The sequence below is a fragment of the Rhinatrema bivittatum genome, chromosome 4 (assembly GCF_901001135.1).
Source record: "Rhinatrema bivittatum chromosome 4, aRhiBiv1.1, whole genome shotgun sequence".
Classification (NCBI taxonomy): domain Eukaryota; kingdom Metazoa; phylum Chordata; class Amphibia; order Gymnophiona; family Rhinatrematidae; genus Rhinatrema; species Rhinatrema bivittatum.
In genome coordinates this window covers 342,125,585-342,147,614 of record NC_042618.1, presented here as the reverse complement: position 1 = coordinate 342,147,614, position 22,030 = coordinate 342,125,585, and the positions used below count along the sequence as shown (strand labels likewise).

General features: G+C 44.4%; 1 protein-coding gene across 8 annotated transcripts in view; it reads right to left on the bottom strand.

Moving 5' to 3' along the window:
• Positions 1 to 22,030, bottom strand: part of GGA3 (golgi associated, gamma adaptin ear containing, ARF binding protein 3) — a 238,775-nt gene that overhangs the window by 188,639 nt on the left and 28,106 nt on the right. For 6 of the 8 annotated variants that reach the window (XR_003856543.1, XM_029600548.1, XM_029600549.1 and 3 more), the window contains exons 2-4: positions 19,712 to 19,796; positions 8,094 to 8,169; positions 7,378 to 7,476 (exon numbers count right to left, since the gene is read on the bottom strand). Coding sequence is in view for 7 of the 8 variants with exons in the window: in XM_029600548.1 (XP_029456408.1) it covers positions 7,378 to 7,476; positions 8,094 to 8,169; positions 19,712 to 19,796 (260 nt within the window). In the remaining variant the exon portion in view is untranslated. The remainder of the gene's footprint in view (positions 1 to 7,377; positions 7,477 to 8,093; positions 8,170 to 19,711; positions 19,797 to 22,030) is intronic. The other 2 variants (XM_029600551.1, XM_029600552.1) reach the window with 1 other exon arrangement.

The window sequence follows — 22,030 nt, the reverse complement described above, 5'->3', positions numbered from 1 at the left end:
AAGCTTGCTCCTCGGCTTGTCCTCAGGCAATTTATGCACTTTACTGTCACCTAATTGCTTCACTAGTTGTTCCAGCTCCTCCCCAAATAAGAGGCAGCCCTTGAAAGGTAGAAAAGCCAGCTGACACTTAGAAGAAACGTCCGCTGACCAGTTACGGAGCCACAAAAGACGCCGTGTGGCTACCGCAGCCCCCATAATACGGGAAGAGGTCCACACCAAATCATACAAGGCATCCGCTACATAAGCTATAGAAGCTTCTAACTGCTCCGCCTGAGTCCTTTGAGCACCCGCGGTCACCTGTCCCTTCTGGACCCAGCATAAGCAAACTCTCTGCATGACGCTGGAACAAATGGCAGCCCGGAGGCTCAAAGCCGAAACTTCAAAAATTCATTTGAGATGGACCTCCAGCTTGCGGTCCTGAACATCCTTCAGTGCTGCTACTCCCGCAACTGGAATGGTCGTCTTCTTTGTGACAGCCGAGACTGGCGCATCCACCTTGGTAAGCGCAAAGAGCTCCAAGGTCTGATCTGGCAAGGTATAAAGCTTCGCCATTGCTCTGCCTACTCATAATCTGGCATCCGGAGCACCCCATTCTTGGTCCACCATCTTCTGTATGGAAGCATGAATCAGAAACCGGAAGGACGACTCCTTATGCCTTCCAGGACCGGATCCGTCCTATCTTTGTGAGAGCCCTCAAGTGGCGGCTGTAGCCCCAGCTCCTCTAGAAGTTGGGGAATAAGAGGGGCAAGTTCCTCCCTATGGAACAGGCGGAGTATCCTGCGATCATCCCCCCTCGGCCATGGGTACTGTGTCCGCATCATCTCTCTGCATCATGTCCGCAGTCACCGGATCCACCTCTTGCTCTCCTGAGAGCACTTCACCCGGGTCTGAGACATCACCCTGTGGAGCTGTACAAGCCGAACGCATGACCCTGGTGGCTGACGTGCCCCACGATGTCCCAGAACCGACCGGCCCAGATCTCGATTCTGGACATAAAACAGGAAGGCCTTGACCCCCCCCCCCCCTGCTGGAGCTCAAGCCCCTCCTGCTGCACCAAATAGGCCTTGTGCAGAAGCAGAATGAATTTGGGCGAGAAGGGGCGCGGAGCCGCAGTGATAGATTGTGGCCGCCACATGTCCTCTCCCACAGATGGAGGACTCTCTCCTAGAGGTCCCTCAGAGACCCCCTGTCCCCAACAGGACCCGGGTGAACCAGGGAAAACGCCGGAGGAAAATCCCCATTGGGCCCCGATAGCGCGGGCCTGATCGCTGGGGATTCCAAGATGGCCACCGTTCTCACAGTTATAGGAGCAGGGAGCTGTACACGGGCTGAGCCATCCAGAAGTGCAGGAGCCGGTGCGGTCGCGATTCTCCTCCATTTCGCGGGTGGTGGGAGTTTGGAGGGCACCTTCCCCCCCGAAATACAGGCCGCACACAAACCACGGCAATTCAAGCGCACGGGAGCCGCTCCAAACCACAGCAGGCTGACTCTCTTACCATCAGGCCGCATGATAAGAAAGAACCCCCGACCGAAAACAAAAAAAATCATACACCCCTGAGAAGAAAACACCCTTGTGAGGGGGGGCGTCCTCACCGCTGTGCTTCCCATGCCTCAGTTTCTTTTTTTTTTTTTAAAGCAGCCTCACCGAAGTTTCCTACTCCTAACACTGAAGAGAGCTGTCCAACTCAATTCAGCAAGTTAAAAAAACGAGAGGAAAAGTGAGTAAAGTGAGCCAAAGAAAAACAGTCACTTAAGTGGCCTCGTGAAGGGGAGGGATCTGGACCACCAGATGTGCACACCACAGTACCCTGAACTGGGCGCACAAAAGGGTCACCAACTCCCAGCCCGTCTGACTCAACCAAGAAAGGTAGGGATCGCTTTCTAGGAACCCCGACCCCTGGGAGTATGGCTCAACAGAAGAAAAGTTAGGAAAAAAGATACTGGGTGCACTGGAAAAAACTGCAGTGTTTATGCATCAGCCACAATCTGTTTGAGACAGAGAAATACTGAGGAACTGCAGGTGGCATCAGGGTATATATAAAGCAGTGTCAGTTTTACTTTCTCTGTCTCCATCTGCTGGCAAGATGAATAAACCCAGGACTCTGGACTGATTCGGGTACATACAGGGAACTTGAATTTTACTTTGTTGCCATAAAATCCACGTGAGGCATCTCCCACCTAGAGCTGATGATCGCAAACTCTTGCCCTGACAGTATTCCCTAGTGTCCAACATGTGCCTGTTCAAAACATCCACCTGCACAATGACCACCCCAGAGATGCAGAAAGCCTACTGAATTCAGATGGTGTTCCACCCATCAGAACAACCAAAATCTCTTCCAATGCCACCATCTGACTCTGGTTCCCCCTCATTTGTTCACATACACCACAGCCATCACATAGGCTGATAGAACCCTCACTGTCCGTTCCTTGAGAAGGGGAAGAAAGACCATTAGTGCTCTTCTGAATGCCCTCATCTTCAGATGACTGATGACCCAGGACACCTCCACTACAATCCAAAGACTTTAAAACATCTATACTGGACAAACAGCTCCCCGGCCCTTTTAGGCTGACATCTGTAGATACAAATTTTCCAGTCCGGAATCCCCAAATCTGTTCCCTCAGACAAATTCAGAGAGCCACCAGGGCAAACTTAACTTTGCCTACCCCTGAAAGGCAACGTAACTTTGTAATCTTGTGACTGCAGATTCCATCTAGACAGAAAAGCCTTCTGTAATGGCCGCATGTGAGCAGTTGCCCAAGGAATCAGATCTAATGTTGAAGCCATCAAGCCTAGAACTTGGAGGTAATCCCAGGCCCTAGGATACCCCCCATTTGCAGCAATCTGCCAATTCATGCCTGAAGCTTCACTTTTCTTTCTATTTTAAGGAAAACAAACAAACAAAAAAACTTTTCCTTCTTCTGTTTCGTAACAAGCATTCAAACGCCAAAACCTGAGAAAGATAAAACTTGCTTTTGGGAAATTTATAACCCAGCCGAGACCTTGTAATAGGTGAACCACAATGCCAATCATGTGCTGACAATATTCCCTCAAGTTTGCTCAGCTCAGCTAATCTTCCAGATAAGGGATTATATAACTCCTTTTCACAGAGCCACTGCAACTATAACCATGACCTTTGAATAGGTGTGAGGAGCCATCATCAAACTGAATGGCAGAGCCCGAAACTGGGTGACCTCCGAGAACCACAAATCGGAGAAATCTTAGATTACCCTTCCAGAACAGTATGTGCAAAAGTGCCTCCAAAAGATCTAGGGATGCCAGAAACTCCCCCTTCCTTACTGCCACAATCACTATCTGGAGAGTGTCTAGGCAAAAAATGGGGCACCTTCAAGGATGCATTTACATTTTTTTGTACTACAAAATAAATGGAATAGCGCCCTCGACCCCATTCTCCTCCTGGGGTCAGAAGCACTGCTGTAGACTGAAAGCGGCAATATAGAGGCCACTTCATCGCTTGTCGCTTAAGAAGGGAAGAACAGGAGGAAATCATGAATGTGTCAATTATCGGGAGAAGAAATTCTAAGGCAGAAATGTTTCTTATAAAGGAAAGATCTCCACTAAGCCATATTTTTATGGACCTACAACCAGTAAAATTGGGTCAAGCATCCCTCGATGTGATCCAACGAAGGGTGGACCCCTCAGCTGTCTCTTCTCCAAGCTGAAAAGTCCTAGCCTCTTTAGTCTTTCCTCATAGGGGAGCTGTTCCATTCCCTTTATCATTTTGGTCGCCCTTCTCTGTACCTTCTCCATCGCAACTATATCTTTTTTGATGACGTCAGTGGAGCTCCGGTACTTAAGCCTGGGCTCTGCTCCCTAGGATTGCCTTTGCAACAAGTCTCCACGCTGGTCGTGTACTCGTTGCCTCCTGGTGTTTCTCCTTTGTTCCTGTTCCTCATTGACTCCTGTTTCCAGTTTCCTCGTTCCTGATCCTCAACCTATCCTTGGATTGCCTCCTCGGACTTTGACTTCCGCTTTGCCTGACCACGCCGTTGACTCTTTCCAAGTCCATACCTCTGCTTTGCCTGACTACGCCGTTGCCTCTCTCCAGACCCAGACCTCTGCATTGCCTGACTACTCCGTTGCCTCTCTCCAGACCCAGACCTCTGCATTGCCTGACTAATCTGTTGCCTCTCTCCAGACCCAGACTTCTACATTGCTTAACTACGTTCTTGACTCTCTCCAGACCCAGACTTCTACATTGCTTGACTACGTTCTTGACTCTCTCCTCGTCCAGACCTCCGCCTTGCTTGACACTGCTTCCAGATTGCCGCCGGCCCTGACTCCAGCTTGCCCTAGGACGCCTCTTCAGTCTAAGTCCTGGACTTGGCCTATTCAGGCTTCGGCCTGTTCTTGCTCGGGCGCCCCCTGTCTGACTTTGGTTCTACTTGGCGCCCGGGTCTCCAGGACGCCGCCTTGTCCAGTACAGACTTCTTCCCTCCTCTGTTGCTGCCTCTGGGCTGACCTCGATCCTTCCATTGACGACATATGGAGGCCCACCTAAGTCCAGCCGGCCCCGGCACCCAAAGGCTCAATCCGCGGGGGGCTGGTATTGATGAAGCGCCAGCCGGCCTCCGTCCTTCAGCCCACTCTGCCTGCCGACAGTTGGGACCTGTAGGATCCTTCCTACGGTTGTGTCAACCCCACCTTGGCCCAAGGGTCCACCTCCTGCGCAACAGGTGTGGTCTCACCATGGAGCGATACAGAGGCATTATGACATTTTCCGTTTTGTTAACCATTCCCTTCTTAATAATTCCTAACATTCTGTTTGCTTTTTTGACTGCTGCAGCACATTAAGCCGACTATTTCAAAATATTATCCACTATGATGCCTAGATCGTTTACCTGGGTGGTAGCTCCTAATATGGAACCTAACATCGTGAAACTACACAAGGTTTATTTTTCCCTATATGCAACACCTTGCACCTGTCCACATTAAATTTCATCTGACATTTGGATGCCCAATCTTCCAGTCTTGCAAGGTCCTCCTGCAATGTATCACAATCCGCTTGTGATTTAACTACTCTGAATAATTTTGTATCATCTGCAAATTTGATGACCTCACTCGTCGTATTCCTTTTCAGATCATTTATAATTATATTGAAAAGCACCGGTCCAAGTACAGATCCGAGGCACTCCACTGTTTACCTTTTCCACTGAGAAAATTGACCATTTAATCTTACTCTCTCTGTTTCCTGTCTTTTAACCAGTTTGTAATCCACGAAAGGACATCGCCTCCTATCCCATGACTTTTTAGTTTTCTTAGAAGCCTCTCATGAGAGACTTTGTCAAATGCCTTCTGAAAATCCAAACACACTACAACTACTTGTTCACCTTTATCCACATGTTTATTAACCCCTTCAAAAAAATGAAGCAGATTTGTGAGGCAAGACTTCCCTTGGGTAAATCCATGTTGACTGTGTTCCATTAAACCATGTCTTTCTATATGCTCTTTCATTTTGATCTTTAGAATAGTTTCCATTATTTTTCCCAGCACTGAAGTCAGGCTCACTGGTCTATAGTTTCCCGGATCACCCCTGGAGCCCTTTTTAAATATTGGTGTTACATTGGCCACCCTCCAGTCTTCAGGTACAATGGATGATTTTAGTGATAGGTTACAAATTTTAACTAATAGATCTAAAATTTCATTTTTTAGTTCCTTCAGAACCCTAGGATGCATACCATCTGGTCCAGGTGATTTGCTACTCTTTAGTTTGTCAATCTGGCCTACTACATCTTCCAGGTTCAAAGTGATTTGGTTCAGTTCATCTGAAAGGAGCAAGCCCCCAAAAAAGTCCTTAGTGTCCCAGCATTAGGAGAACTAGACCCTTCTTTTTCTTTAAAAAAAAAAAACCCAACAAACCCTATGACTGAGCACCACAAATTCCAATGAAAAAAGGCTCTGCTGGGGTCTGCTTCCACCATTCTTGAAGAGCAGAGCTTCCAAGTCCTCGCTCCTGTGACACGATCAAATTGTCTTCCACATAAGTCAAAACCGGAGGGAACTTTGAAGTAGTACCTCCACTTTCCCTCCACCTTGGAAGCAATTAAATGGCCACTGCTACCATGCTGCCTGGATCGCTTGCTATCTCAGGATCTGCAGCAAGCCCCTGTTTCCTGGCCATAACCTTTTTAGGCTTAGCACCCAAGAGGGACTCTCCCAAAAGCCCCTATGCACATTTGGTACAAGATCTGCCCAAGCTGGAGGCATGAATCAGTGGCCTCTATGCATGGGACATAATTTTCCTGCACTTTGGCCCTGCGGCCACGATGCTAGTGCTGTGCTGAAGTACAGGTAATAAAAAGAATAATTCAGCACTCACCCACTCTCCTTCTTGTAGCGAAAATCAAATTTTGGGAAAATGGTCCCATACCACAGGACCCCTGCCACCAAGCAGTAAAGGCAGTTCCACTACCAAACAACTCCTTCCTCTGTGCCACTGGGTTGTTTTTTTTAACTTTAAACAGAAGCAGCCCTGTCAGGAGAAAAGAAAGTAAGATATACTTTCTTGCAAGAAGTACTGCTGAATCCAAGAAAGGAGTAGCCATAAGAGAGAACAGAGAGGACCAGGACTGAGGGTGCCAGACCACCGGCTATCAGACCCTTCTCACTGCCAGGACTCAAGTCACCAAGGGTCACCGACCCCCTGCTCATCCCTATTCAATTGGAAGGATAGCCCTCAGTTAGGACTTGCCCACTCCCAGGAGCAATTCGTCCACCAGAATTGCTGACTGCAGGTTCAACATCTTTATCATCTGCTGGAGACAGAGAATTACTGAAAGACTGCAAGTGGCATACTTTTGTTAAATACTAAGCATAGCTTTTGTTTTCTATCTCCATCTGCTGGTAGGGGAGAAAAACTCCAACTGTCTGGACTGATCTGGTGGACGAAAAGGAAATGCGCTTTGGTTAGAAGTACTATACAAACTTGTATTCATCTATAATAAAAAATTATATTAAAAAAGAAGGACTATATAAACCATAGGAAAAATAAATAATGTGGTGAACTGAATGATCATCAAAGTAAACTGATTCATCCAGAGTCAATTAATTAGTAGAAAAACCATGAATAAACCCGAGTTCTGACACATAATCCCATGAGCTAACAGAGCCCTCCTTATTCCAATAACAATAATGCAAAATTTGATAAATCACTGGACTACTGAAATTATTAAAAGAAAGTTACTAGTAGTTTTCAGTGAAGATCAATAAAAAAAGAACTTGCCAGGAAAAGTATTGAACCAAATGTTGTCTTTGTTGCGATTCTCCCAAAAGAATGCCAACATATTTAGAAGTTTATGTTTGCTGTTTCACAACGAAGAAGAAATTAGAGGCATTTAAACACATCTTTTATGACTAACCTTTGGAGAGACAACTTTTATCAGCTCGTTTAAAAAACGAAACTTCCCGACTTCATTGTGAAATCTTCTCCCACAATTCTTCATGCAGGCTTCCAGAACCTGAAATCAGGTAATCAACAGAACCATGATAATGAAGTGACAGGTACTGCAAGAAGACAACACCATAGAAACAAGTTTTGAGTCTGCTGACTCTCATAGTATCTGCCTCACAGGGAGGCTCTGAGAGCATAAGAGTATAAAATGTTGTTGAATCTGTCCCAGTTTTTAGACTATAAAGCACAAAAGTATTAGTGCTTAGACTTCACAAAGCCTCAAATAGAATATGTCCAAATTTAAAGACAGAGCCAAGAGTACATACTGCTTTCTTCTTCTAAAGGAAGGAATGGGTAAGAGAAATAGCACTAGTAACCAAGATATTTTGGCATCATTAAAATATTAATTGCAATTACATACTTATTACTATGGTCTCCTAAAAGTGGCCAAAAAAAGTCCTAAGCCCTGGGGCTTGTTCTGGCTCAGTCATATCTAATGTACAGTAGAATCTCTGAGAGATGACAATGTGATACAAGCTAACATAATCCACATCGTTCACTGCCAGAATTCTTTTCTTAATCTAAATGTTTTTATTCAGGTTAAAACAGCTGTTCTGGTTGAACTCTGCTGGTATCACCCATCCATGCATATAGGTTTCCAGATTGGAGGAAAATGCTACCTACTGTCAATGCCTGGACCGCTTCCCATTCCTGGGGGGACTGGATTTTATGAGCCAGCAGTCGTACTGCTATCTGTGGACTGAAACAGACAGGGATGCCAAGCTGTCAACAAACTAAAGTATTGTTTGTTTGGGTTTTTTTTGTGTTAATTTTCATTTAATTGTCTAGGTTACTGGAAACCACAACGGTTTTAGAAACACACAAAAAGCTAGTAGTTGCAGTCACCACTTGTATTAAATGTCAATATTGATCCCCACCCCACCCTTTTCTTCTCTTTTTAGCCCATACGCCTTTTTTGATTTTATTTCTCTTCTGTTGTAACTGAATATTTGCTCTTACACAAACTGAAATCAAAACAAAGAAAGAATGGACATTTTTCATTATTAGTAACATTAGCCCTATCCATTTATTATTTGTGACCATTTAAAAATGTTGTGACTCCAGTTCAGTTTATGACTTTCTGTATACATGTATCACAATGTACTTGTTTAGTAAAACTTCTTTCAGGTTTTTTTAATATAGAATCTGCTATATAAACTAAGATGTGTGTTCTTATTTGGGCACTGTTAAAGTAAAGGGGGGGGAGAATAGAAACATAGAAATGGTCCATCCAGTCTGCCCAGTAAGCTTACAGTAGTATCTGCTACTCCATGCAGGTTACCCCATGCTTATCAGTTTCCCACATCGTAAAAGTCAGATCCCTCATTGGTTGCTGTCTGAATCCAATTCCCCAAAACATTTTACCGTTGAAGAAGAGAGCAATATTTGAGTTGCATAAAAGTATCAGGTTTATTGGTTTAGGGTAGAAACTGCCGCATCGGCAAGTTACCCCCATATTTATGTTTCACCAGACCGTAAAAGTAGAGACCCTCGTTGGTTGCTGTCTGAATCCAATTCCCCAAAACACTCTGCCGTTGAACTAGAGAGCAATGATGGAGCTGCATCAACAGTATCAAGGCTTATTGGTTAAAGGTAGTAACTGCCACACCAGCAAGTTACCCCCAAATGCATTCTTTTCTTCATTTCCATCCTTTAGCCTTTAGGGAACCACAGTATTTATCTCATGTCCTTTTGAATTCTTTCACTGTTTTGGTTTTCACCACCTCGTCCAGAAGGGCACTCCAGGCATCCACCAACCTCTCTGTGAAGAAATATTTTCTAACATTGTTTCTGAGATGTCCTCCCTGGAGTTTCATTTTATGACCCCTAGTACTACTGATTTCTTCCCAAAGGAAAAGGTTTGACGTTTGTAAATCATTAAAACCTTTCAGGTATCCAAAGGTCTGTAGCATATCACTCTTGCGCCTCCTTTCTTCCAGGGTATACATATTCAGATCCTTCAGTCTCTCCTCATAGGTTTTCTGATACTGACCTCACACCATTTTGGTAGCCCTTCTCTGGACCGCCTCCATCCTGTCTCTATCCGTTTTGAGATAAGGGCTCCAGAACTGAACACAGTACATCAGTCAGGTGAGGCCTCACCAAGGACATCACCATCTCCATTTTCTTACTGGTTATTCCTCTCTCTATATAGCCTAGCATTCTTCTGGCTTTAGCTATCACCATGTCAAATTGCTTCGCCATCTTCAGTTTGCCAGACACTATCACCCTAAGCCTCTATTCTTGGTCCGTGCACATCAGTCGTTCCCTCACCATGACATACAGTTCTTTTGGATTGCCGCATCCCAGATACATGAATCTGCACTTCTTGGTATTGAATCCCAGCTGCCAAATCCTCAACCACTCTTCAAGATTTTGTAAATCATTTTTCATTCTCTCTACTCCTTCAGGCATGTCCAGTCTTTTGGAGATCTTGGTATTAGAGATGTGCATAGTTTTGAAATTTCGTTTCGGGCTTTGTTTTCGGTGAACCGCAGGAAACAATTTTTCCCACGGTTTGGGGTTTTTTTTTCGTGGGCCTCCAAATTTTCAGGTTAGCGCGCACTAACCCAAAATACGAATTTTTCCAAAATTTCGGAAAAATTATTTTCGGGTTTAGTTACCCCCAAACCAAGCCGAATTCGGCAAAAACGAATGCACATCTCTACTTGGTATCATTCACAAATAGACAAACTTTACCTTCTATCCCTTCCGCAATGTCACTTACAAAGATATTGAACAGAACCGGTCCCAATACCGATCACTGTGGCACTCCGCTTAACACAACTCTCTCTTCAGAGCAGGTTCCATTTACCATTACACGCTGTCTCCTATCAGTCAACCAGTTTTTAATCCAGGCCACCACCTTGGAGCTCAGTCCAAAGCTTCTCATTTTGTTCACAATCCTTCAATGCGGGACGGTATCAAAAGCTTTGCTGAAATCCAAGTAGATGACATTAAGAGCTCTTCCTCGATCCAATTTTCCAGTCATCCAATCAAAAAATCAATCAGATTTGTCTGACAGGACCTTCCCTCTGGTGAATCCATGCTGCCTTGGGTCCAGCAACTTACCGGATTGAAGACAGTTCAGTATCGGATAATAGAAAGACTAGGGGGCACTCCATGAAGTTACCATGTGGCACATTTAAAACTAATCGGAGAAAGTTCTTTTTCACTCAACGCACAATTAAACTCTGGAATTTGTTGCCAGAAGATGTGGTTAGTGCAGTTAGTATAGCTGTGTTTAAAAAAGGATTGGATAAGTTCTTGGAGGAGAAGTCCATTACCTGCTATTAATTAAGTTGACTTAGATAATAACCACCGCTATTACTAGCAACGGTAACATGGAATAGACTTAGTTTTTGGGTACTTGCCAGGTTCTTATGGCCTGGATTGGCCACTGTTGGAAACAGGGTGCTGGGCTTGATGGACCCTTGGTCTGACCCAGTATGGCATGTTCTTATGTCCTTTCTTTCAGCAGCATCTCCATTGATTTTTCCACCACCGAGGTAAGGCTAACCAGTGTTGCATGTTGCGGGCACTATTAGTTTCGGGGGGGGGTTGGCCGCGCTTTTTCGACACGCTATTACCCCTTACTGAATAAGGGGTAAAGCTAGCACGTCGAAAACACATGTCCAAACACGGGTTAACATTGCGTTTGGACACTGTACTGTATCGGCCTGCCAGTGAGTGATACTGAAGAAGGATTAGAAGGAAAAATGTGTCTTTTTATGGAAGATATTAAGATCTGCAACAAAATGGACACACCTGAAGGAGTAGAGAGAATGAAAAGTGATCTAAGAGAGCTCAAGGAGTAGTCAAAGGTTTGGCAGTTGAGATTCAATGCCAAGAAGTGCAGTTATACATTTGGGATGCAGAAATCCAAAAGAGCTGTATGCGATGGAGGGTGAAAGTTTGATGTGCATGGACTGGGAGAGAGACCTGGGGATGACAGTGTCTGATAATCTTAAGGAAGTGAAGCAAAGTGACAAGGCGGTGGCTAAGGCCAGAGGGATGCTGGGATGCATAGAAAGAGGCATAGGCAGTAGGAAAAAGGTCTTAATAATGTCTCTGTACAGGTAGTTGAGGCCTTATCTAGAGTACTGTGTTCAGTTCTGAAGACTATCTCAAGAAGAACAGGGACAGGAGAAAGCAATTCAGATAAAGGCTTTCAAAATAAAGGGGCTCTGGGGGCATGGTCTCGCTGCGACACAAGATGGCTGCTCGCGCCTAAAGCTCCCAAACAAACCTCACCCTGATAGCTTTATTTACACAGCCTGCCAGCTCATTTAACCCCCCAGCTGCCTTCGAGGGGATCGGGTCAGTGTCCTAATGTCGGCAAAAGACAAAATCGGCAAACTCCAGCGGTTCTCGTTTACAAAAGCCGCAATGGAACTGCAGGAGTCGGGGCCTGATCAGGCAAACAGCATGCAGGGAGAGGCGGATGGATCAGACTTGGAGGCCCCAATCCTGTCCCTGCAGCAAACAAGAGGCAAGTTGTCAGTCAGCTCCGATTTACCCACCAAAGCTTTACTTAGAGAGTGGTTTATGGAGATCAGAACCAAAATGCGACAGCATAAGGAAGAGCTACTCAACTCGTTCGCAGAGAACCGGGAGGAGATGAGGGCACTGGGACAGAGAGTGGATGAAATCAAAACCAGGGTGGAGGGCCATGAGGTGGCCATGCACGATTTGTTTCAAACCAGTTTAGAGGTACAGCAAGAAATCAATACCTTGAATGATAAAATAGAGGGCTTGGAGAACCGCAATTGGAGATCTAATATAAGAATTAAAGGGGTCCCAGAGACGGCTGACTATGCAGACTGTATGGCAACCGCCAGAGAAATCTGCATGTTTATGGCAGCACAGGATGCGACTGCTGTAGCTACAGATGCTGGGAATGGGGACATTAACATTCAAATAGAGCTCGCACACAGAACTTTGGGCGCGCGCCGCCCCAACAACACGCGGGATATAATCGTCAATCTCCACCACTACTCGCAAAAAAAAATAATAATGGCGATTGCTGTGTCCAAACAGTCATGGGCATGGAAAGACTTGGAGATCGCACTTTTTCAGGACCTAGCCCCCAGCACATTGAAAAAAAGGTTTGAGCTCAGAGCGGTTACTCAGGTCCTCCGCAAAGCTGAAATCCGCTACCGCTGGCAGTTTCCATTCGCCCTCTCCTTCCAACATCAAGGTGTCACATACCGAATGAAGACGGCAGCCGAAGCGGTGAAGGTATTTGACCAAGCTGGACTGGAACTTCACCTTCCAACATCACCACTGACTCCGCAACCCCATAACCTGGACACTAAGGCAAGATGGCAGCGGGCTGGGAAGACACGACGCAGGAATCAAAACCCTACAGCCCAACCGGCTGAAGCATTGTCAGACCAGGGATGATTCTTCTAGTCACTGCAGCCAGGATTTCAATAATACAGAACTCTAAAGTTGGGGGTGATGTATGCTGTTATTTAATTTGCCTCTCTTGCATGTAGTCAAGTTCAAAAAGATGGCTATTGTATGTTCATAGGCTGTTTTGCATTTTACTGTATCCTGATGCTTGGGAAAAACACAGGGGTGAGGGGGGAGGGGGGAACGCAAGGTCACTTGGAGAGTGGTATTCCATCCCCCGAGGAGGGAATCCGTGAGGGAGGATGTATGGATTCAAAGTTTGGGGATATTTTTCCTAGGAAGGCAACTATACCGATGTCACCGTACATACTCATATCCTGGGTAGGACTATGGATCACTGTATGAGGCCTGTAACACCAGGTTTATTGTCTGGGACACGATACCAATTGTCACTCTCACATGTGTTGGGTGTAGGAGACATTACTTCTAAATCACCAATCCACAATGATCAGATTTATCACACTTAATGTGAAGGGATCTTAACACCCGAAGGAAAAGGGATATGCTCCTCAGGGAACTGACTGACAAGAAAGCAACATTCGCTTTTGTACAAGAAACACATATACGTAAGAGACATGAACATTTGTTGAGATATAAGGAGTATCCACAGATCTTTCTGGCAGCGGCAAGCAAGACCTCTAGATACGGGCATCGATAACTTTTGAATTACTGGCCCAAAGAATAGATGCCTTTGGCAGATATGTACTCCTCAAGCTTAAGATAGGAAACGTTATATTCACTTTGCTATCTATTTATGCTCCTGTCCAGGACCAGATACCCTTTTGGCAACAGATCCAGACTCTATTGGAAAATGAGGTGGAGGGCTATCTAATAATCGGCAGCGACTTCAACCTTACATTGTTCCCGGAAAAGGACAATTCTCATATCCCCAGCAAACATTCTCAGCAAATGGTCCATTAAACCCGTGCACTTCTACAGTCCGTAATGCGCAAATGGAAACTCTCTGATATATGGAAACATTGTAATTCGACGGCAAAGTCATATACGTTTTACTCAAACCCCCATAGCTCTTACTCGCGCATCGACTTCTTTCTGCTAGACCAATGCCTTATACCTAAAGTCACCAGTATTAACATCCACCCAATTACCTGGTCACAGCCTTAGATTTAGAATCTGGAGATAAAATCGGAGGGCAAACATACTGGAAACTAAATACTTCCCTACTAAAAGACGCCACCTTTAAAGACACTTTAACATCTCATGTCCGAGAATATTTCCAACTTAATAGCGACCCCGCAGTCCCTTATAGCACCGTCTGGGAATGCTCTAAGGCGGTTGTACGTGGATTATGCATATCCAGAGCAACTGTTATCAAAAAAGAGCGCGAGGCAAAGAGCAAGTCCTTGCAGATCGAGATTGATCAACTGGCAAAACTGCACATGCACAAACTATCTTCAAAAACATATGCCAAACTCACTGATGCCCGCAACCGCCAGCTGCAATTATATGCAGACCAGACAGCGTTCCAGTTGGAAAGAACCAGACAAACCTACTTCGAAGGTAGGGACAAAGCGGGCAAGCTGCTAGCCCGACAACTGAAAATTCGGACGCTCCAAAGCATGATACCGAAGATAAAAGACTAGAAGGGGAATGTCACCACCGACCTGACAGAGATCAGGAATAGCTTTGTGGATTTCTATGCGCAACTGTATAGCAGAGATGGGAATATACAGGACACCGATATAAACTCCTACCTGGCAGACGTAAAACTTCTGTCATTATCAGCGGAGCAGCAATGTCACCTTGACTCCCCAATCACTGCTGCGAAGTGAGAGAGGTCATTCAAACCCTAAAAAATGGAAAGTCTCCAGGCCTGGATGGACTTTCAAGCGAATACTATCGAGCACTTTCCGATGAGCTGGTGGACCATTTGGTGGCGCTTTTTAACCATATCCGAGAGGGGGGCTTTTTCCATGCCCAATCCAATGTAGCCGGCATAACCATTATCCCTAAACCAGGCAGAGACCCCACAATTTGTGGATCATATAGACCTATCTTGCTCATCAATCAAGACTTGAAGATACTGGCGTGCATCTTAGCACTGAGACTAAATCGATATCTTCCAGACCTAATCTGCTAAGATCAGGAGGGCTTCATTCCCCAACGAATGGCTGCGGACAATGTCCACAAGATCTTAGACCTCATGTGGTGGGTGAAACGAGAACATATCCCAGCGGTACGTTTAGCCATTGACGCAGAAAAGGCGTTCGACCTAGTGCACTGGCCTTTCTTATTTCAAACCCTGATGGCGATGAACTTTGGGACGTTCTTCCTTCAATGGATACTCCAACTTTACACATCACCGAAAGCGACAGTGACCGGACGATATGGACCCTGCTTCGAGATAGGGAGAGGGACCAGACAAGACTGCCCTCTTTCACCTCTGCTCTTCGCCATCTTTTTGGAACCTTTTGTAACTCGTATATGGCGGTCAAAGAATATCAAGGTAATTGAACTGGACGGACGCAAGTTCATCCTCTCATTATTTGCGGACGATATCATGTTCACCCTAACTGACCTCACAAACTCATTGGAAGAAGTCCAATGAGAAATGGCAGACTTTAGCCACGTATCTGGATTCAAGGTGAACCTTGAAAAGTCCGAACTACTCAACATTAATCTCAACAAAGCTAATATAGATACCATCAAGAGCATCTTCCCTTTCAAATGGGCAAAGAAAGCTATAAAATACTTAGGAGTCTACTTAAACTCATCATTGGAGGAACTTTATGCTCTAAACTACGCTCCACTCCTTAAGTCTATCGACCGTGACCTTCTCCAATGGCATCAGTGACCGTTTTCCTGGCTGGGGAGGATTGCCATCATAAAGATGAATGTATTACCTCGCCTTTTATATCTATTTGCTACATTGCCAATTTATCTGACAACCTCCCCTGCTGAAAAAGTTACAAAAAAAAATCTTCGATTTCATCTGGAGGCGCCGGCCTCCTCGAATTGCACGATGTACGATGTTCTTGCCAAAACTGGCTGAAGTATGGGAGTACCTAATCTACTCTACTACTATGCGGCCTCTCAGCTGAAAGCCATAGTAGACATAGCCAGACAAGCTGCTCCTAAACAGTGGGTACAAGCTGAACAAGCAATGGTGGGGACAATGTCCATCAATGCCATACTCTGGCAACCGCACCACACCTGGCGACCTCTCCACTGCGTACCCTGGGTCCTCCAGACGAGTTTAAAGTTGTGGACCTCTTGGAAATCCACACTAGTCGGGAGTTTCTCCAATTTTACCAATCCTGCTTATTCTATAATACTCGGTTCCGGGCAGGATATCAATTCACGGCCTTTGGCTCATGGCAACAAGCAGGTATTTTGACCATTGGGCATATTTACCAAGGAGGGCAACTGATGTCCTTGCAGCAGATCAGTCAACAATATGGATTGTCCGAGACCGACTTTCTTGCTTATGCTCAGGTTCACCACTTTATCAACACCTTGACCCGAAGGCAGGAGTTGAGGACCACACAGTCTGTTTTTGAAAATTATTGTGCAGGGGCAGACAAAATCTCCAAGATCTCCTCGAAAATCTACTGCTTGCTAGGTAGCTCTGATCAACTTCCCTTACCTCATCTTACCAAATGGGAAATAGATCTGAGAGAAACTCTACCCCCTAACGAATGGTGATTTATCTTCAAAATGGCGAGCAAGTGTTCCGTCTCAGCGAGGCTCCAGGAAAACTGCTATTAGTTGCTTTTTAGATGGCATATGGTTCCGGAAAAACTCCACGCTATTCTTTCTCAGCATTCCCCCCTTTGCTGGCAAGAGTAAGCATTGGTAAGCTCGTTCATACATGTCTGGTGGTCCTGCCCAAGAGTAGCACAGTTTTGGAAGGAGCTGGAGAACTGGGTGACCCTACTACTGCATATGCCTGTCAGGCTGAACACCAAGGAAGCCCTGTGGATTTGACAAGGACCAACAGAGATTCGGTCAACAGGTATAGTTAGTCTCCCGGCTCTTAATCGCTAGGCATTGGAAATTCAAGATTTTGCCCACAGTGGCTGAGGTCACCACACTCTTTTGACAAAATCAACGATTGGATTACTTAACGGCTGTTAGACGAAACCAGCTAGTTTCTTATTGGAAAACATGGAGCTATCTCCGTGCAATTTAGGAACTAGAATTGGCCCATAACTCTCGGATGGGTGGGATCCCTTCACATCCTCAGTACTACCTTGTTTCATTTTTCAGTGAATGTCTCCTTCAATTTTGGGATGGACTAAGAGTGGACAGATTAACAGATGGCTCACTATCCCAACACAGAAGTACAGGCTTACCCTAACCAATATAGATAACCTTCAGGTAGCTTCCACAGCGTGTACCCTCTGCATTGCCTCTTGTTTTTGAATGCCCAACATTGGCGTCTGAGCGCCATTTTTTGAACGAGTGTGTTGCTGAGTTAAGCCAGGATCGGCTACAAAAAGTAATTACAAGTCCCCTGAAGCAGGCGTGAATCGCACGCCGAAACATTGCCAATGTTAGACATTCAAAAACAAGAGGCAACGCAGAGGGTGACAATATTAAACCAGTCAAGTTTTGAAGAAAGCAAGATAAGTCGTAACAACGAAATTGAAACATTGAAGGTTCACTTAAAGGGTATTTTTAAAGGTTATTATTTACACATTGAGATTTATACATAGAATCATCACTGAAGCAAAAAAAATTTAAAGAAAAATATTTTAAACGGGATGAAGTAAATGACATAACAACGGGTGCGTACACTTGAGACGGGTTGTAGCTCTTTGTGGGCAAGAGCCCAGGAGATTGTAGCACTTTCTATTCCCGATATTTTAATAATTCATTAGTATTCTATACAGTATTTTACAGTTTCCCTCATATAGGTAGATAAGAACATGCCATACTGGGTCAGTCCAAGGGTCCATCAAGTCCAGCATCCTGTTCCAACAGTGGCCAATCCAGGCCATAAGAAACTGGCAAGTATCCAAAAACTAAGTCTATTCCATGTTACCATTGCTAGTAATAGCAGTGGCTATTTTCTATGTCAACTCAGTTAATAGCAGGTAATGGATTTCTCCTCCAAGAACTTATCCAATCATTTTTAAACACAGCTACACTAACTGCACTAACCACATCCTCTGGTAACAAATTCCAGAGTTTAATTGTGCGTTGAGTGAAAAAGAACTTTCTCCGATTAGTTTTAATAAGAACATAATTTTAATAATTTTTGTAATTATACTAATAAATTGAGGGTTAATGCCATTTAGTTTATATAAACCCCATACGGATACCATATAAAAGTGTCATGACGGTAACTAGCATTTCATTTTGATGAACGGTAACATAATCCCAGGAAAGGGAGGGAGGGAGGGGATTAAATATCGGAACACTTTTTAGATTTTTATGTACAGGAACCATTATTTTGATAATGAGACACACAACAGATTAGTTGTATAAGTTTATTGTTATTGTATACCTGTGACAGCTTGGTTGTATTTTGTCATGTTCTGATCAAATGCAATAAAATATAAAAAACAAAACGAAACAAAAATGGTGGGGCTCTGCACCAAAAGAGTTATGAGATGAGACTGAAGGGCCAAAATGTGTATGCACTGGAAGAGAGGTCCATGATATGGGGTGTTATGATACAAACTTTTAAATATCTGAATGGTAATAATGTATAAGAATCAAATCTTTGTCAATGGAAAGAAAATTATAGAAAATGGGGTCAAACTAAGAAGCTTCAAGGGGGTCGAGTCAGGACCAAAATCAGGAAGTATTTTTTTATGAAAAGGGTGGTGGATGCAGGGAATGCCCTCCCAGAAGAGGTAGAGAGGAGAAGAACAGTAATGGAATTCAAAAGGGCATGGGATAAACACAGAGGATTCCTACTGACTAAATGATGGAGATGAAGAAAAGGATAGCCTGTGTTGACTGGGATAATATGCACAGAGCAATAATTATCCTAAAAGGAAAAGGGAAAAAAAAAAAAAAGATTGCTGGGCAGACTGGATGGATCACTTGGGTCTTTTTCTGCCAATATTTACTAACAGGCCGATTAGGTAATTTGTGCGGGAGAGCCAGCGCTCCGAAGCGAGCGCCCAGGCCACTCTCCTGGGCGCATGATTCAATATGCAAATGAGGGCCCACGCTAATAAGGAGGCGCTAGGGACACTAGTGCGTCCTTAGCACCTCCTTATTGGCGGAAGCGGCGGCTGTCAGCGGGTTTGACAGCCGATGCTTAATTTTACCAGCGTGGGTTGTCGAACCCGCTGACAGCCACGGGTTTGGAACATGGATGGCGGCAAAATTAAGCATCCGTTTTCCAACCCGCAGGCAGATTTTTTTTTTTTTTTAAATTTTTGGGGCCTCCAACTTAATATTGCTATCATATTAAGTCAGAGGGTGTACAAAAAAGCAGTTTTTTCTGCTTTTCTATACACTGGCCGAAATTAAAATGTGCGGCTTGGCTGCACATTTTACTTTCTGTACTGAGCGTGACTAATAGGCTCATCAACATGCATTTGCATGTTGAGCACGCTATTAGTTTTGGGGGGATTGGCTGCGCGTCTTCCACTCAATATTACCCCTTACTGTATAAGGGGTAATAATAGCGTGTCGAAAACGCGTGTCCAAACGGGGGCTAACAGTGCGCTCGGCCTGGGCACACCATACTGAATCGGCCTGTATATTACTATAAAAGAATGGCAATATTATAAAAGAAAAGAAATGATTTTTTTTTGCATTTTGGGGTCTCCTAATGATCAATTCTTGAACCATTTTTCACTGTAAGCAATAAAGCAAAAATGACCGATTCTACCACTTACCCTTCCAGTTCTTTGTTGATCTGATCGCAGAAACCAATGATATACTCCCAGTCCTCCTGCCGATTACAGGGGTTAGTGGCCTTATCTGTAGTAAAGACAAGGGAATTAAAATACAAGCATAGAGTGAATTCCTAACTGCCAGGCCAATGGCACAGTACACAGACAGTAATAAAATCTAATAAGTAAGAGAACGTGCAATAACCCTTGCTACTCCAAAGAAAGGGAACTCACTCCCCACAGAAACATGCCTACAACCAAATTTAAAGATATTTAAGAAAGAGATTAAAAGCTGGCTTTTTATGAAGGCTTTTAATGATTCCAATTAAGTCGCTCATATACTCTAACTTGTTATTTTATGTTTTAATATCTTAAGATTCATTTTAGTTTCTAAACATGCCATTCACCTCCACGCCTCAAGTTCCCAATTTATAATTTGAATGTATTGCTATTTTTACTGTATTAATATCATGTTATGTCATTTTACTGTAAATTTTACTTTAATATGTACATTTTATTTTAAGTCAATTTTACTGTAATTTTATTTTATTGTAATTTTATTACTGTTGTACACCGTTATGATGGCTACACCAAATGACGGTGTATAAAATCAGTAAATAAATCAATCTCAGGTTTATCTCTGAGCCTAATTATTTCATCGGTTTGCCGATATGCCTACAATCTTTTATGCAAAGATTTGGGAAACAAATGCATTAGAGTGACATCTGTCCTTCAAAGGGGTTAAATCTCCACCAAAGTAATACAGCCTTTAACCTTTTCTGCTTGCCTCTGTTTGTGCAACTGCTCTCCAAGCCAGGATCCAGGGCTTGGATTGAGATTTCTCCAGTACCCAGCCCTCCATTTGACCCTCTCCTCCTCCTCCACCTCGTGGCTGTTAACCCCTCCCCCAGCTGGAAGACGTCCCAGAAACTAAACGAATGTGCTTTTAAATCTCCCTTTTGTGCAGGTAACTTCATTTCTGCTTGCCTCTGTTTGTGCAACTGCTCTCCAAGCCAGGATCCAGGGCTTGGATTGAGATTTCTCCAGTACCCAGCCCTCCATTGGACCCTCTCCTCCTCCTCGTGGCTGTTAACCCCTCCCCCAGCTGGAAGACGTCACAGAAACTAAACGAATCTGCCTTTAAATCTCCCTCTCACACAGGCGTCGCGTGCCTAAGGAGCGCGACAAAGGGGCCAGCCCCTTTGTGCACCCCTTCGTGCAGCCCTGGAGAAAAACCACATCATTCTCCTTCAGCTACCCACCCCCCCCTCGCCACAATTCAAGTCTGTTCCTCTCTAAACAACCGCCAACCGCCTACATCTGCTATCTAAGCCACCTACTGATCACAGCTACCAACCAATAACACTTCTCAATACGTGAGCCCGCCCAGGGCAGCCCAGCCCAACCCACCACCTGCATACATCTGAAAGCCTCTAGTCTGAAACTGGTCCTGAAGCTTAAGTGAGTTGCTTGAATAATACTGCCTAATAATTACTGCCTTTTACTGCCTGAAATTTACTGTATATTTACTGTAACATTTTTCTGCCTGAAATTTACTGTATGAAATTTACTGTCTAACATCTACTGCTTGATACCACAACTTGATCTATTCTACTCGATATAACCCACAACCACTCCAGCAGAGCCTGTCAAGCCAAACTAATCTCGCCACCTCCTGTATCTCACATCCCCACCCCACATCCTCAATCTTCTGTCTCACCCCTCCTCACTACTCATCTTCCCCATTTGCACAAACACATGCATACCCAATCACTCTACTTCATTTTATTTATTTAAACACTTTTTTATACTGGCATTCATGACACAATCACATCATGCTGGTTTACAGGAAACAGGGGGAGTGATAACTTTGAACAATAAACAGGTGTTGAGAGGCAAAGAAGAAAGTTACAATAAAACAGGGGAAGTTGGAACTAGGAGAAGAAGAAGGGTGGAAGGGATAGTTTGGGCAGTAACAATGAGAGGAATAAATTATTTACATAGTGTTGACAGGAAACCTACAAGTGGTTGTAGTCTTTCTGGTGAGAAAGTTAGGAGAGTCAGTTGTGATCAGGAAAGGCTTGTCTAAAAAACCACTTTAGCCTTTTTCTGAATGTTGGTAAGCAAGGTTCCTGTCTGAGGTCAGGGGGAATGGCATTCCATATAGATGGTCCCGCAGTGGAAAAAGCCCGTTCTCTGAATGTTTGATGGTGTGTAACTTTTGTTTGGGGAACGTGTAGGGATCCTCTGTATGCTTCTCTGATTGGTCTGGATGAGGAGTGTAGTCTGAGCGGGATTTGAAGGCTAAGAGGGGCTTGAGAA